The sequence below is a fragment of the Vipera berus genome (assembly GCF_964194415.1).
Source record: "Vipera berus genome assembly, chromosome: Z".
Lineage (NCBI taxonomy): Eukaryota > Metazoa > Chordata > Lepidosauria > Squamata > Viperidae > Vipera > Vipera berus.
The window spans coordinates 37726269-37743005 of NC_138205.1; the positions used below are offsets into that span (position 1 = coordinate 37726269).

Genomic DNA, 16737 nt, shown 5'->3' on the forward strand with positions numbered 1-16737 from the left:
ATTAAAAGATTTGAAAAGAAAAAATAGAAAAAAGAAAAGAAAAATAATGTAGTAAAGAAAAAGAAATAAATAAACTACTTTTCCTTACATCAAAGCAAGTATAAACACTTTAGTAACTTATCATCTTCTCTTAAAGTACAGCAAATGATCCCTTCTTCCCATATCCTATCTCTTATCTGTAAACAAATCCCTAAGCCTTGTTTAGTCCTCAGGTAAATAGTCTGGGGGAATAATCTTCATTTTGCTATTTTTCCCCCCAAAGCCCACATTAAGTAAATAATCCTAAGCTTTAGCTGTCATAGACTTATGAGGGCCTAAGTACTACCTGGGAATTTTGACTATCCTTGCAATAATATTAGTTAACTGCTGTTACTTTTTTTGCCTAACTTTGCAAAAATTCTCTATTAAGTGCTTCATGCTTTGTTTCTCACTTTGAACTAACTTCATTTTCTTCTGCAGTTTAATTTTGGAGATACTGTTGTCAATCAGGCTATCCATACCATTGAATATTGCTTAGGATGCGTCTCCAACACAGCCTCCTACCTGCGTCTCTGGGCACTCAGTCTGGCTCATGCACGTGAGTAATTTCTCCATGACTTATTTGAGCATAGTGAACAGGAAAGGCAAATTCCAGCCATGAATTAAAAGATCGGTTTTTCCTTTTTGTTATTAGTGTAAATGAGGGGAAGGCAATCTAGTACTCTGTATGAATCATAATTCATATTTTTTTTATTATGGCTCCTATAATCCTTTGCTTTTGACCATGTTGACTAAAGTGGAAGTTGGAATCTAAAACAACTTGGGGATTATGGCTTGCACTATTCATTTCCTTTATTATGCTGCACCTAAAGTTAGAATGCTGGAAAATATCATGTACACCCACTATTTCTTGGTTCCTTATCAAAATCGTTTAAAGTACTATTTATTACAGTAAGTATAAAATGTTTCTTGAATCAGGATTTGTACTTTCCACTGTGGAATGGGTGGGGAGTCCTTTAGAGGAAATTGTTCCTGGGGTGTGTTTCAGATGTATGACTAATTTGAAGAGCTAGCATCTCCACACTTTCTAGGCATGGTCCTTAGATACCTTAAAAAAGGCAGCCGGAATGAGGTTAGGGCCTGCTGGTCTCCAAGGCTAGTTTTCATTGATTTACAGTTTTTTTTGTCTTCACAGAGCTTTCTGAAGTCCTCTGGACCATGGTGATTCACTTGGGTCTCAGTATCAATAATCTGGCTGGTAGTTTGGCCTTGTTCTTTTTATTTGCTGTCTTTGCTACTCTAACAGTGGCCATCTTATTGGTCATGGAAGGTCTTTCAGCTTTTCTGCATGCCCTCCGTTTACACTGGTGAGTGTCAAGTAGTTGATTTTCTGCTACACAAAAGCCAAAGTCATAACTCGGTAATAGTATTTGAATGTTAGATCTATAAAGACCCAGTTTTGAACCCTGCCAACTCCTTATGAAATATAGGTAACAAGATAAGAAGGAACCTGTGTAAAATTTTGTAGTATTTTGTAGTATTGCAGTCAAGCAGAGGAAATAATAGTTTGACTAGGTTTAGAAGGTTTCAATTCAGGGTAGAGCCAAGATTGTTTTTGTGTTAATACCTAACATAATGTCTCTGTGTCTTGATTATCTCACTCACTACTGTAAGTAAAGAGTGTTTTCCTCGTTTCCTCTGCTAGTCTTTAGTTCATGTTTGGTGACTCTATGCATTGGGTTCAAAGGTTGTACAAAATTTCCAAATAGCATGATAGTGTTCAGTCCATTTCCAGTGAACTGAGGCTATCTTCGGCAGTATTGCAGATCGCATATTTCAGACTGGCCAATTCAGATCATGAAGGAGAAAAAGCTTTCTTCCTGCAATTCAGTTGGTTGAATTCACATATTATGCTTATTTTGGCAAATTGGGAATACAGCTAAAATGATTAGTAACCCATGGTTCTACTAAGAATAATACACAACTTATTGCTTGATGTAGAGTGGTAACTCAGTAATTATCTCAAGGTCAGAATCTGAAGAAATATCTTGTCAGTCTTATTTTTAGCAATGACCCAATTGCAGGATTCTGATAGGGGAACTGCCAAATTGATTTGCCTTTCTCCCTTCTCTGCCTTGGCTTCTATGCTTCCTTAGTGTTCAACTTGAAGAGAAAACAGCTTCCCCTAGTGCACAGGAGCCTTATCTTTTACTATTGAGAATAAAATGGGAAGGAAGCTACATTATGATTCCTCCTCTCCTCTTGTCTGCATTGTATCACAGTTGAGTCTTTCTCAAAAGTGGGCAAAGAAAGATGTGTTTATTATGTAGAAGTATGTAAAACCATGCATTCTTTTTGACGGGCCCATAATGCTAATGCATGAGACATAATTCCACCCTCTCACTGATTTATTAGATAAAACTTCTCTCAGTTTTAAAGGGGTAGTCTTGATTCTGAAATGGTATTTGCCAGACTGTTTTACCAACATTTATGGAATAAGTGTGACAATAATTGTGATCTTTGAGTATGTGATTAATCAAGTGGATTATAAGTTTGCATGCTATTATTTTTGTGTGCTAAGACTATTTCTTCGAAGTCTAGCAGGCAAAGATTCTCCAGAATCTATCTTTGCTCTAGCCCAGACATGTCAAACACAAGGCCCGGGGGCCGAATCCGGCCCATGAAGTGGTTTCATGTGGCCCGCGAAGCCATCCTGGAAACAGTGAGGGAACGGCCCCCACTGCCTTGGCCCTGGCCCAGAGACCCTTCTTCTGCCAGAGACCCTCAGATCTGTCCCACTCCTGCCCAGGCCCCCATAGGCGCCCTTGATGCCAATGATGTAGAGCTGGCCACGCCCACCCAGCAGGCCATACACACTCTAGCCACGCCCACCCAATAGGCCACACCCACCCTGGCCATACCCACCCGGCCCCCTGAGGGCAACCGCAATGCTGATGCGGCCCTCAATGAAATTGAGTTTGACACCCCTGCTCTAGCCTGTCTTGGACTTGTTAGTGCTACTTTTGCTGTGCTATGATGAGTCATAGCTTGTAGCACTTTTTTTCCTTGCCATTTGATATTAAGTTGCTTATTTGTTGGCTGGGGTTTCTTTTCTTGTCAGGGAAGTCCAGCTTTCCAGAACAATAGAAGCTACACTATTTGCAATCATGACATCAACCACTATCTCAATCTTGCAGGAGGGCCTAAAGATCACTTTCCTTGCCCTGCCTTTTTTTCTTTGTGCCAAGTTCCAAACACAAAAGCTTCCCACATATTTGAAGATAGGAGGTGTTGAATCATTTTTGGATAGAGCAAAGTTCACCGTCAATACCCAGGCTTGCAGAAGTCTCTGCTGGTTATATGAGATCTTAAAGTAAAAATTTTGCTTAAGAGAAAAAACTAGATGTTTTTCAAAAGATGCTTCTGTCAATAAAAACAGAATAAATGGTGGACACACACACACACACACACACACACTCTCACTAACAATCTTTAGTATTTAGTAAACGATGCATTGTCTAGGTTTACATATTTAACAATAGTAATACAGTTTCCATTCCTACCCTTATTCCATTTTTCTAAACATTTATTTATTTATTTATTTTTATTTTAATCCCATTTATATCCCGCCCTTCTCCGAAGACTCAGGGCGGCTTACAGTCTAAGCACAAATCAACATGCTTAGCAATAGCCTTCATTCTATGTATATGCCTGCTTATTAGGGCTTTCGCCCCCCCCCCCCAGCGGCATTTATAACATTTATAAAATGTTTCCCATGTTTGGAAGTATTCTGAATCTTGTTTCTTTTTCATTTTAAATGTAAGCTTATCCATTTCTGCACAGTCCATGATTTTCTTAATTATATCTTCTTCAGATGGTATTTCTTCATTTTTCCAATATTGAGCAAATGTAATTCTCGCTGCCGCTAATACATGTAATATTAGGTATACAGATTCTTTATCATAGTTTTCTGAAATTATACCCAAAAGAGATAGTTCCGGTTTATAGTCTACACGTGTTCCTGTCATCTTCTCTTGCTACCTATGTATTTTTGACCATTTTTTTTTTTGCTTTAGGGCATGTCCACCAAAGATGGGTTGGGTTTTGTCTACATTTCCAACAATTGCTAGACATATTTTTAAACATTTTTGCTAGTCTTGCAGGTGGTTGCCATCTATAGAACATTTTATATAAATTTTCTTTATAAGTAGCTGCCCTTGTTATTTTATAGTTTCTTTCCCGTAGGTTTTGCCATTTTTCTAACTCTACATTGTGCCCAAAATTTTTGCTCAAGTTATCATTGTTTGTTTAACTTGTTCATCTTCCATCTTTAAATTTAACAAAAAGCTGTCCAATTTCTTAACCAATTTGTCATCTGATGACGATAGTATCTGGTGAAACGCTGTCTGATCTTTGTAAAAAAAAACATATTTTTGCAACTTTCTTGTATCTCATTTGCATTTGCAAATGTGGCCACCATGATAGCTCTATGCCCTGTTCTTCCAATTCTTGTTTAGTTTGTAGCTTCCCATCAGTATTCAAAATATCTTTATAAGTCACAAGTTTCTCATAATTAATTAAATTTGGGTGTACAAATGCGTCTATTGTCAAAATCCATCCTGGTATTTTCATGTAAATTCTCGATTTTATCTTTTCCCATGTCGCAATGCATTTCTTACATAGTGGTTTTGAAAATATTTATGAATTTTGTTCTTCCTATATCATAGAATGGCATGCCATCCAAGTTGTAGGTCACGCCCCTCTAGGCATAATAATCTTTTGTTTTAAGGGTTATCCATTCTTTTAACCATGTTAGTGCAGCTGCTTGATAGTATGAAACCCAATCTGGTAGCCCCAAACCTCCATATATATATATATTTGCTTCTTGTAGGGAAGTTTTAAAACAGTATTAAACTTTTTTTATTTTTTTTAATTTTAATCCCATTTATATCCCGCCCTTCTCCGAAGACTCAGGGCGGCTTACAATTTAAGCAAAAACCAATGTGCTTAGCAATAGCCTTCATTCTATGTATATGCCTGCTTATTAGGGGTTTCGCCCCCCCCAGCGGCATTATTACAAAGTCAGCTTATTGCCCCCAACAATCTGGGTCCTCATTTTACCTACCTCGGAAGGATGGAAGGCTGAGTCAACCTTGAGCCTAGTGGGATGCGAACCTGCACTAATTGCAGGCAGCTGGTGTTACTTAAGGAGGCATTAGCCCACTGCTCCACCAAGGCTCCTTAAAGAGTAGGCATATGGTGGTAGGCATAATGAAGAAGATAAAGAATTTGGAACTCTAGATTTATCTCTAGATTGAATGTATGTAATGTTCGGCTGTGGGACTTGCATGTTCAGTAGATCTTTTCTCCAATAAAATTTGCAGGATGGTGACAGATGAAGAAACTGGAAAAAGACATCCTATTGATTTAATGAGCGTTCACTTTATGCATTAAATTGGCACACAGTAATAACCTAGGAATTCTGGCTTAATATACCATAGAATGAATATACTCTATTAGAACTTACGCTGTTGGTTCCATTTTGTGTTTAGCTTCCTTTGAATGTATAAAATAAGCATAGGCTGTTGGGTCTTTTTCAGTATGGTTTATTAAGCTTGGATTGTGTCTTACCATATATATGAAAACCTTCCTATTGAGTCAGAGCATTGATCCATCCTGGTTTCTGAGATCCTTTTATCTAGAAGTGCCAAAGTTTGTACTTGGCAGCCTTCTGCCTGTGAAGGACTAGTTTATGAAATGAGTCACCTCATTTTCCCTTAGTATTCATAAGCTGTGAATGTGTTTGCTGCAAGGGAGAATGGAATGAATTCTTTAAACCACTGGAAAATTACTTTCCACTTCTCCCTGTTTTGCCATTCCTGGCTGGGATGGGTTTATCTTATAATTTTTAGGCAGTTGTACATTCCAAGGAGATGATTGCCCTGGCTGAGGCACAAACAACTTTTCAAATAAATCCTGGATTTTCTTATTTCTATGGCTGAATGAAAAGACAGTGGATATTTTACAGTTATATAGTGCTGGTAGATTAGATTCTACTTCTTGTACCACACAAAAAATCATTTGGCCAGTTTGTTGACAGGTACGAAAGGCTGGTAAGACTCATTTTATTAGTTTAGATTATTGGAGACTTGGAGGAGAAGGCAAGTAGGGGTGGAGTTGTACCCATGAGAGCCTAGCCAGCTTGAAAGTGGCTCATCCAAAGACAATCATAATTGTGCTATTAAAAAAAGGAATGTTTAGAAATGAGTTCCCTCTCATGACATGCATTTGAATGACCAAATTATATATCCCCTTCAAGTTAAGAGTGAAAATCCAAAAGATAATTATGACCAGGAACAGAAATAAGGTTCACCTGGTTCACCAAACTTACATAATACATTGGAATGAAATTGTTCCAGATCTGAATGACAAGATCTGTAGAATTTACAGGCTAAATGTAAGGAATGGCTACTATTCCAGATAGCTAGGCCAAGGGAGTGTGAGCAACAGCAACAGCAGGTAACTTGGTACCAATAGAATATGATACATATCATGCCACAAATGAGCTGAACATTCCGCTGAGAGTTGTGTATAGGTGGAAGGGGTGGGGAGAGTAAGTTTTTGGAGTCACTATTCTCAGTTATGGACTTTGGAGTATCCTAGAATTTAATATGATTTAGAAGAGGAGAATTTGTGTTTCCCTGCTTTTATTATTTTTAAAGAGTGTTCTTCTTCCAATAATAAGATTGTGGAGCTTGCCCCATGCTCTCTCTCTTTGAATAAATAATAAAAAAATCTCTAAACTAAGTCTGCAACAGTCAGTGTCATTCTTTCTCGATACAGGTAGTCCTCGACTTTCAACAATTAGTTTTGTGACAGTTTGACATTACAATGGCATTAAAAAAAGTGTCTTATGATCATTTTTCACACTTATGACTATTGCAGCATCCCCATGGTCAGAGGGTCAAAATTCAGATGCTTGGTAACTGATACATATTTATGACAGTTGCAGTGTCCTGGAGTCATGACCTTTCACAACTTTCTCACAAAGTCAGTGGGGAAGCCACATTCACTTAACAACTTTGCTACTAACTTAACAAGTCAATGATTCACTTAACAACTGTGGCAAGGAAAGTTGTAAAATAGGGCAAAATTCATTTAACAATCTCTTGCTTAGCAACAGAAATTATTGGCTCAGTTGTTTGTAAGTCAAGAACTAACTGTTCTCCTTTGCTCTTAGCAGAATTGCAGCAATTCATAAATATTTCTGAGCTGGGTTGCTGCTTCCCTTTTGGTAAATGTGAGATAGATGAACACCCCTTTCTTTCCATTTGGTTGTATTTCATACCATTTTTGTCTGGTGTTGAATCACAAATGCTAGTTGCCACAGATGTTTGCTGTTAAAAGTTCACTGACTTTTAGTTTTGTGGCAGCAGTTTTTAATGTTGACAAATGGGGCTGTTTCTCTTGCCCCCCCCAACTCTGCCAATCAACAGCTTCAATATAAGTGAAGAGAAGTAAAGTATGAGTTTTTTCTAAGCTGTTCTTCTGTTGGTGAAATTGATAACCTTAATGCAGGGGTCCCCAACCCGCAGTCCGTGGACCAGTACTGGGCCACGGCATTGCCAGCAATCGGTCCGCACAAATAAGCAAAGCCCCACCCATGGGATACAGGCAGCACACAAAACCACGCACCCTCCATTCCATGGAAAAACCTCTCTCCATGGAACCGGTCCCTGGTGCCCAAAAGACTGGGGACCTCTGCCTTAATGGGCTGAACAGAAGGTGGGAATGGCAAAGGAGAAGTCAGAGTGCTGGGGTTGTTGATGGCGAAGCAAAGGTGATTACAGGCTACATACATTAGGGAGCCTCTCTTTGCTCTGCAAATTTTTTTTCTCCAGTTCATGAGAGGTTGCATGCAAAATACTTTATCCAGTTAGATAAATTTTAGAACCTTCCGTCCCATTCTTTGCACTCCACATCCTCCACTTACTAGTAGGCTGCCCACTCTTCATTGTTTGCCATTATTGATTGCTGCCTTAAGCAATGAATATCTGTCCTGCTTGCTGTTTTTGTAGCGGGGTTGGGTAGCCAATTAGTCAGATGTGCTTCTCATTCGCACTCTTTGTTTTCATAATCCTTAGTAATTATGCTACTGAATTTTGGCTGCAAAAAATAAGAAATGCTGTACAGGTAATCCTCAACTTACAACCACCAATTGGGATCAGAATTTCTGTTGCTAAGCAAGGTATTAATTAAGTGAGTTGTACCCAATTTTACAACCTTTTTTGCCACAGTTGTTAAATGAATCGCAGCAGTTGTTAAGTGAAACATATGATGGTTAAGTAATTTCTGCCATTGGCTTTGCTTGTTGGAAGCTGACTAGAAAGAGTGCAAAGGGTGATCGCATGATCTTGGGAATTTTGATCATGTGTGTGTGGAGATGCTGTGATGGTTATAAGTGGAAGGACTGGTCATAAGTCACTTTTTTCAGTATTGTTTTAACTAAACAAATGGTTGTAAGTCAAGGGCTACCTGTACAGTTTATTGACACTTTCATTCTTGGCCTCCAGGTAGGATGTTAGATCCGGTTCCTGATTTAGGATATAATTGAATATAGGCTGTGGTGGAAAATATGTCCCTGGAACGTATCATTTTAGATTACAGGTGGGGGCTTATAAAACTGAATGATTCTTAATAAACAAAAAACATGTACAATGAAAATAACATATAGGAAGAAAAGTTTGGTTGAACATCGTTCCTCTGATAAGCTGTTTTGCTAAGTATAGGAACTTTAAGTGATGGCTTTTTGTTTTTTGTCAGATTTTAAATCAGGTATTCGGCCATGTTAGCCTAACTTCAATATGCTTGTAGTGAACAGAGTTAAGTGACACTTCCAAACTTTGAATTATACCAAATGTAGAGTTTGAAAAAAAAAAAGCAGTAATTGAAACTGATAGATAATGAATAAACTCTTTCCCATTTACTTTCTTTTCCGTAGTTTCACATTTACCTACAAACTAACTGATAATTTTGTTTGTTCCTTAGAGCCTCATTACATTCTGTCCTTGATGAAGTGTGTGTATTTTAGTACAAGCAGTGAGATGGATGTTGTTTCTAAAAAGAGGCCAGTATTTAAAATTTTCCATTAAGGTGGAAAAGCAGTAAATAATATTTTGAATTTTCTCAAAACCTGGCAGGCAAAAAGGGTGGAAAATGTTTCCTACCATGAGGCCAAAAGAAGATCACCAGACCTGTTTTTTTAATGAATCATGGAGTTTTTCTTTCCATGTTTGATGCCTGTTTATGACTGGGCAGCCTTTCAGTACACTTCTCTTTATATTCTGAGTGGAATTAAAATTAGTGGAAAGTGTAGAATAGCACAGAAAAGGAAAAGTTGGGAAGAGATTTTAAGATTCTTCTTTCCCAGAATTTTAGATGGGTATACCAATTCTCTGTGGAATTGAGATTTATTTATTTATTTATTTATTAGTTTTTATAAACCGCCCTTCTCCCGAGGGACTCGGGGCGGTGTACAGAGGAAGGAAGGTATACAGATGAACAATAAAAATAATAAAAAACAATAGTGAAAACAAACTGGGACCCCAATTAACGCTATCATGCCAGGCCGGACTGCTGGAACAGGAAAGTTTTTAAGTCGCGTCGGAAGGTACGGAGGTCGGGGGCCATCCGGATTTCGGTTGGTAAGCTGTTCCAGAGGGCTGGCGCACCCACTGAGAATGCCCTCCCCCTGGGGGCCACCAGCCGACATTCCTTGAGCGGTGGCACCCTGAGGAGGCCCTCTCTGTGGGAGCGCACAGGACGGTGGGGTGCTGACATTGGCAGAAGGTGCTCCCGTAGGTAGTCCGGACCCATGCCATGTAGGGCTTTGTATGTCATTGTTAGCACCTTGAACTTCACACGGAAGGCAACCGGAAGCCAGTGCAGCGCACGGAGGAGAGGTGTGATATGGGAGTATCGGGAGGCTCCCAAGAGTGTCCGTGCCGCTGCACTTTGCACCAGTTGAAGCTTCCGAGTGGATCTCAAGGGCAGCCCCATGTAGAGAGCGTTACAATAGTCTAGGCGAGAGGTCACAAGGGCATGGGTGACTGTACGTAAGGAATCCAGGTCCAGATAAGGCCGTAGTTGGCGAACTAGTCGAACCCGGGAGAAGGCCCCCTTGGTCACAGCTCCTATGTGGTCTTCCAGGGAGAGCTGCGAGTCTAGGAGGACACCCAGGTTGCGGGCCCTATCAACAGGGGGTAGTAACTTGTCCCCGATGTTAAGCAATGGGACGTTCTGAATATCCTGGCTTGCCGGTACGTACAGCCATTCAGTCTTGTCCGGGTTCAGTTGAAGCCTGTTCCTCCCCATCCATTCCCGGACCGCTTTCAGGCAGCGGGGCATCACGTCTAGGGCATCACTGATATTGTTTGGAGTTGAGATAAAAAGCTGGGTGTCATCAGCATACTGATGGTACCCTACTCCAAAACTGCGAATGATCTCACCCAGCGGTTTCATGTAGATGTTGAACAGGAGAGGCGAGAGGACCGACCCCTGAGGGACTCCGCAAGCGAGAGGCCTCGGGGTCGACCTCTGTCCCCCTGTCAGCACCGACTGCGAGCGACCCTGGAGAAAGGAGGAGAACCAACGCAGAACCGTGCCTCCCACTCCCAGTCCCCTGAGGCGTCGCAGCAAGATACCATGGTCGATGGTATCGAAAGCCGCCGAGAGGTCTAATAAGACTAGGACAGAGGAATGACCCCTGTCCCGGGCTCTCCAGAGATCATTCATCAGAGCGACCAATGCCGTCTCCGTGCTGTAGCCCGGCCTGAAACCCGATTGGTACGGGTCTAGATAAACCGCTTCATCCAGGATCTGAGGAAGTTGGTGCGCCACCACGCTCTCAACAACCTTCGCAAGGAAGCGAAGATTGGAGACTGGACGAAAGTTATTCAAAGAGGATGGGTCCAAGGTGGGCTTCTTGAGGAGAGGTCTCACCATCGCCTCCTTCAAGGCGGTGGGGAAGTGACCCTCACTCAGAGAAGCAGAGATGACCGCTAGGAACCAGCCTCGTGTCCCCTCTCGAGCTGCATAGGCCAGCCAGGAAGGGCACGGGTCCAGTAAGCATGTGGAGGAGCTCAACCTTCTCATAATCCTGTCCACTTCCTTAGGAGTTACAGGATCAAATTCTTCCCAGATGACGTCGACAAGACTGTCCATGTCTTGTTCTTCCATCTCAGCCCAGTTGGAGTCCAGGCCAGTTCGAATCCGAGCAATTTTATCCAGCAGATATTGACCGAATTCCTCGGCTCGACCCTGCAAGGGTTCCTCCCTCACCTCTTGGTTTAATAGGGAGCGAGTCACCCTGAACAAGGCAGCCGGGCGATTATCTGCGGACGCGATGAGGGTGGAAAAATAGTTGGATTTTGCCACCCTTATCGCAGCGAGATAAGACCTGGTGAGGATTCTTAGTCGCAATCGGTCGGATTCGGATCGACTGGATCTCCAACGGCTCTCTAGGCCCCGTCTCCGACGCTTCATCTCCCGGAGCTCCTCGGTGAACCATGGGGCTCGCTGGGATCTGCGCCGGGTCAGAGGCCGCAAGGGTACAACTCGGTCCAGAGCCTCCGTGGCTGCCTTTTCCCAGGCTTCCACTAAGGCATCCGCCGAGCTGTGAGCAGGGAGTGCATGCGTGTCCCTAAGCGCTGCCTGGAACTTATCAGGGTCCATTAGGCGCCTAGGGCGGTACCATCTGACTGGCACCGTGCACCCACGGTGGGGGGTGGCAAGGGGGAAGTCTAGCCGCAGGAGGTGGTGATCGGTCCATGACAGGGGCGTAACAGTTGTGGCACCCCCACCGATATCATCACGCCACCGTCCAGACAAGAACACCAAGTCTGGGGTGTGGCCTCTCTCATGAGTCGGTCCAGAAATTATTTGCGACAGGTCCATGGCCGCCATGGAAGCCATGAACTCCCGAGCCAGTTCGGACGATCCTCCCAGGGACGGTAGATTAAAGTCGCCCAAGACCATGAGTCTTGGGAATTCAACCACCAACCCTGAGAGGGCATCGAGTAGCTCGGGCAGGGCCGCCGCTGCACGATTAGGTGGTAGGTACGCCAGCAGCAGGCCCAACTGCGCCCCCGGGCCGTATCTCAGTAGGAGAGACTCACACCCGACCATCTGAGGGACGGTGGTCTCTCGCGGGCTAAGGGATTCCCTGATGATAACTGCCACTCTCCCGCCCCTCCCATGAGCCCGAGGCTGGTGCAGCACCTGGAAACCTGGCGGGCAGAGGTCAACCAGAGGAACACCACCCTCTGGGCCCAGCCAGGTTTCCGTGATGCAAGCCAGGTCCGCATGCTCGCTCTCCACTAGGTCACGAATGAGGTGAGCTTTGTTAGTTACGGACCTTGCATTCAGGTAGACCAGCCTTAGCATGGGAGGGTGCGCACCTTTGCTCCCGGGTCCTCCGGGGGAGAACAGAGGGTCGGATGTACACAGCAGGTCTTAAAACAAGTTGTGATCCTACTGGTAGTCCTTGACTTATAACAATTCAATATAACAATTTAATTCAAAGTTACAATGGCACTGAAAAAAGTGACATGACCTTTTTCACACTTATGACAATTTCAGTATCCCTATGGTCACATGGAAGGGACGCGGTGGCTCAGTGGATTAGGACGCTGAGCTTGTTGATCAGGTCGGCAGTTTGGAGGGTCGAATCCCGAGTGCCGCGTAGCAGAGTGAGCGCCTGTTACTTATCCCAGCTTCTGCCAACCTAGCAGTTCGAAAGCACGTAAAAATGCAAGTAGAAAAATAGGGACCACTACGGAGGGAAGGTAACAGCGTTCCGTGCGCCTTTGGCGTCTAGTCATGCCGGCCACATGACTATGGAGACGTCCTCGGACAAGCACTGGCTCTTTGGCTTTGAAACGGAGATGAGCACTGGCCCCTAGAGTCGGAAACGACTAGCACGCATGTGCGGGGGAACCTTTACCTTTTATGGTCACATGATCAAAATTCAGACACTCAGCAAAGCCCTTGAGGGGCAGATCGGGCCAGCCCTGTGGGAAGCTGATCTACTTCTTAAGGGCTTTGCACAACCATTGAGAAAGGGGAGCCTGGCCTTCCTCGCCCAGCTGGCATAGTTTTCCTGGAGCTTACCGTAGCATCCTTCCATATGAAGCGTCCTTCCTTTCCTGCCTTCTGCCAGGAGGAAAGTGGCAGAAAACAGGGCTGCCATTTCCAAAAGGGAGACACAGGCTAATGCAAGGGCGGCAAGAAAGTGCAGTGGTGGTGACTGAGGTCTCGCAGAGGGATACCAGGGTTGGCAGAGGGAGGTGGCATGGGAGGCTTCCCCCCTTTCCCCGGTCATGGTGCAAGCCATGGGAGAGTTGGTGGAGGAGAAGGGGATGGTGGGGAGTGAAGAAAGCCTCTCCAAAGGCAGACCAGGTTATTGCATAGTGAATCTTTCGCCGTCACTCCCACCCCCATCTTGGACTTTTGGGGAGGGTTTTTATTTTCCCCGCCTGGAAGGAAGTTGAACGAAAACCAGACATGTTCTAGAAAACACAGATTTATCATTATCGGTTTGCTGTACTCAACAAAAAATTAGGTATCAGTTCTGCCAAACAGGTGCGAACCAGCTGAATCCCACCATTGATTTAATCTTTTAAGAAGGGATTCTTACCCTCCACTATAAAATAAAGTCTTTTTACTTGTTCTTATTGGGGGAAAACATTAGACCGTGTCAGCGTTTGACATTCTTGCAGGGATCTTTTAGGAATGTTAACATATTAGAGCAGTCTTTCTCAACCTGATAACATCCAGACATATTGGTATTGCAACTTCCTGAATTCCTAGCCTGCAAGACCATGCTACTAGGTATTCTGGAAATTGCAGTATCAACATATTTGGTGGGTGTCACATTGGGGAAAACTGCATTAGTATACTGCTCAAAAAAATAAAGGGAACAGAAAATAAGACATCCTACTATTAAAAACAGTACATTGTGTTGTTTAAGTGTTCCCTTTATTTTTTTGAGCAGTATATATAAATTGTCACTGTCCTCAGTGCCATTACATATCTACTGGCATTTCATGCAACTTTAATCTTTAGCAAATGTACTGATGGTAACTCAAGCAGATCATAGAATATTTGGAACAGTATGTAATGCAACAAAATGTAAGAATCATAAGAAGAATCGTTGTTGTAAGGTGCAAGGTGTAAGTATGCACATTGCTTGTAATATAATTTTTTACTACCATTTGTTACTATCATATTTTGAATGGTTGCTATCTAAGGCAGTTGCTACATGATGACTATCTGTTTAGGAAATAAAATGTCAGTACTACTTTGGATTCTTAGAATAATTTCTAAAATTTATGATAGAGTGCTACTTATGACTGCTTTTCATCTGTCTTTTTCTTACCAGGGTGGAATTCCAGAATAAATTCTACATGGGTACTGGGTTCAAGTTTCTCCCTTTCTCATTTGACAGCATCCGTGATGGAAAATTTGATGAATAATCATGTAGGAGACATAATGCCTGGAAGTGTGCCACTAAATCCAGACCTTTACCTGCATACGTGCATATATATTTATATGTCTCCCTGAATCTGATGTGTTGTTTTCCTGTTATGTCCACAATATTGTAGTGATAATAATGTGATATTTCATTTAAAGTTTTTATTGAAGGAAGAAAATCCTAAAAGGATACTCAGATAATTTCAGGGGTGGGGGGATTGCTACCAAAATTAAACTGTACTTTTTTCAAGTCTTCGATGAGCCTTTGGTTTTATACCACAAGTGCTGAGAGAGGAATGTTTGTGATCATAAAGGAGGATGACCTGGTGGTCTGCAGCTGTCTTGTTCCCCAAAACCATGGTAGCTAAAAGAGAAAAATCCAAGTTTCTAATCCTATGAACTGCTTTAGATTTGGGGAAACACTTATAATGCATACATGTGTTCTGACAGCTTGATGATTAAAAGGGGCTCTATTATTCATCCATCCAACACGTACGCTTTCCTTTCACACTTTCAAAAGGATATTTATAGTTCCTACAGATTAGATTTGCTAAGTACAAAACTTGCAATCCAAAAAGCAGTCCTGTTTGCAATAGCCTGCTTAGATGCTAGTACTCTCTGCTTTTTTCTCAGTTAAATCACATCCACAGGGCAGACAATGCACCAGAAAGACCCTTCACCATCATTTGACAGACATTTTAAGCATTTGCCCCTGCACAGGACTTTTTCCATATTTTAAATGTAATTTTAATCCCCGGAAACCTCTTTTCTGTAACATTTGAAGTGTAAACTAGGAAATGTAGATGGAAAACCAATCGCTTTCTGGAAAAGTGACCCCCGAAAAATCATTGCATCTTGGCATTGTCAGAAATCTCCTTTCCTAGATGAAAAGAGCAGGTGGAAAAGCAGCTTACTTGCTTACCCTGTTATAGCTAGCCTCTGGCTCCACATGATTAATTAATAAGAAAACAATTAATAACACTGCTTAAAACTCTGAATTGCTTGTTTTGTTCAAAGAAAAGTCAGAATCTTTCACCTCAGTTCTCACATGACCTTGACACCTATTACTGCTGTAGAGAAAAACTTGGTTACTATTGACATGTCCAGAGCTGAACAGTTCAAGAGAGTGTGGTAGCTTGACAGCAGCAGTAGCAGCAGCAGCAGTATATATCTTCTTAGGACAGATTCTCCTTGAAAATAGGAATAGCTTGAGGGTAACACCTGCTTTTCTTTGAGTGTGTTTTGATGCAGGAATGAATCTAGTATTGTATGCCTCTGTAAGATGTAAATTTATTCTATGAATGTCGTGTTGTGTTGTGTTAGATAAATGTGCATTTTTCTGAAAGTGTTTCACATGAAAATCTCAGGGCACTTCATTGGCACTTAAAGAATGAGCCTTGATTTGATGTGATAACCTTACAAGAGGGTGCAAAACCAACACTTTTTATTAGAAACTGTGAAATTCTAGCTGTTGCTGTTGTGTAAAATGCAAAAATCCTGTTTTGACAACTATAATATGCAGTAAAGTGTTTCCCTATTTTCCTCATCAGCTAATTGCTGTATCTATTAAAGCAGTTGAAGTCAGCTGTAATGACTTGTGTTTTTTTAATGTATCTGGGGAATGGGATGGACGAGGAAGATTAAAAGTGAAATGGGTGAATATGGATGTAGGAACACAGAAAAACTAATACCATACAACAGGTCATTACAAAACCAAATTCTGATCAGTTACTCAGCAAAGTTCTTGGGGTATTTTTTTGTAATCTTTGGTATTTATTATACAGTTTTGCTGTTTGGTATATTTTTTGTTTCATTATAATGAATCCCTTTCAATTATGCTGAAGTCCAATCCCATCCACTAAAATCAGAGTAGTAGTTTTATTCTGCTATTCCGTTGGCTTATAAAACTTCAGTGGCTTTCCACCCACAAAAGTGGAAAAGTTTTCTGTAAACAAACTGACTCTTGAGTTTGTTTGTTTAGTGTATATCTTGCCTTTCTTTTCAGGTGCTCAGGGTGCACAAAAAGCACTTCAACCTTCCATTTCCCCCCACAAAACGTGCAGTAGGGCGGGCTAAAAGAATTAGTCATCCAATGAGCTCCCATGGCTGAGGATGGAGTTTAAACCTAAGCCTCCTCAGTGCCATTTCAGCACCAAAGCCATTAACATCATGTCAGTTCTATATTTTAGAATTCTGAAATTCTCCAGTTTGAGGCTGCTTGGTGTT

At 42.0% G+C, this 16737-nt stretch overlaps 1 protein-coding gene across 3 annotated transcripts in view; it reads left to right on the top strand.

Moving 5' to 3' along the window:
- ATP6V0A1 (ATPase H+ transporting V0 subunit a1) overlaps positions 1–16095 on the top strand; it is a 73827-nt gene extending 57732 nt beyond the window's left edge. For all 3 annotated transcript variants that reach the window (XM_081346517.1, XM_081346518.1, XM_081346519.1), the window contains exons 19-21: positions 460–577; positions 1175–1346; positions 14420–16095. In XM_081346517.1, the coding sequence (XP_081202643.1) occupies positions 460–577; positions 1175–1346; positions 14420–14513 (384 nt within the window). In that variant the 3' untranslated portion in view covers positions 14514–16095. The remainder of the gene's footprint in view (positions 1–459; positions 578–1174; positions 1347–14419) is intronic.
- The last annotated feature ends 642 nt before the right edge of the window (positions 16096–16737 follow it).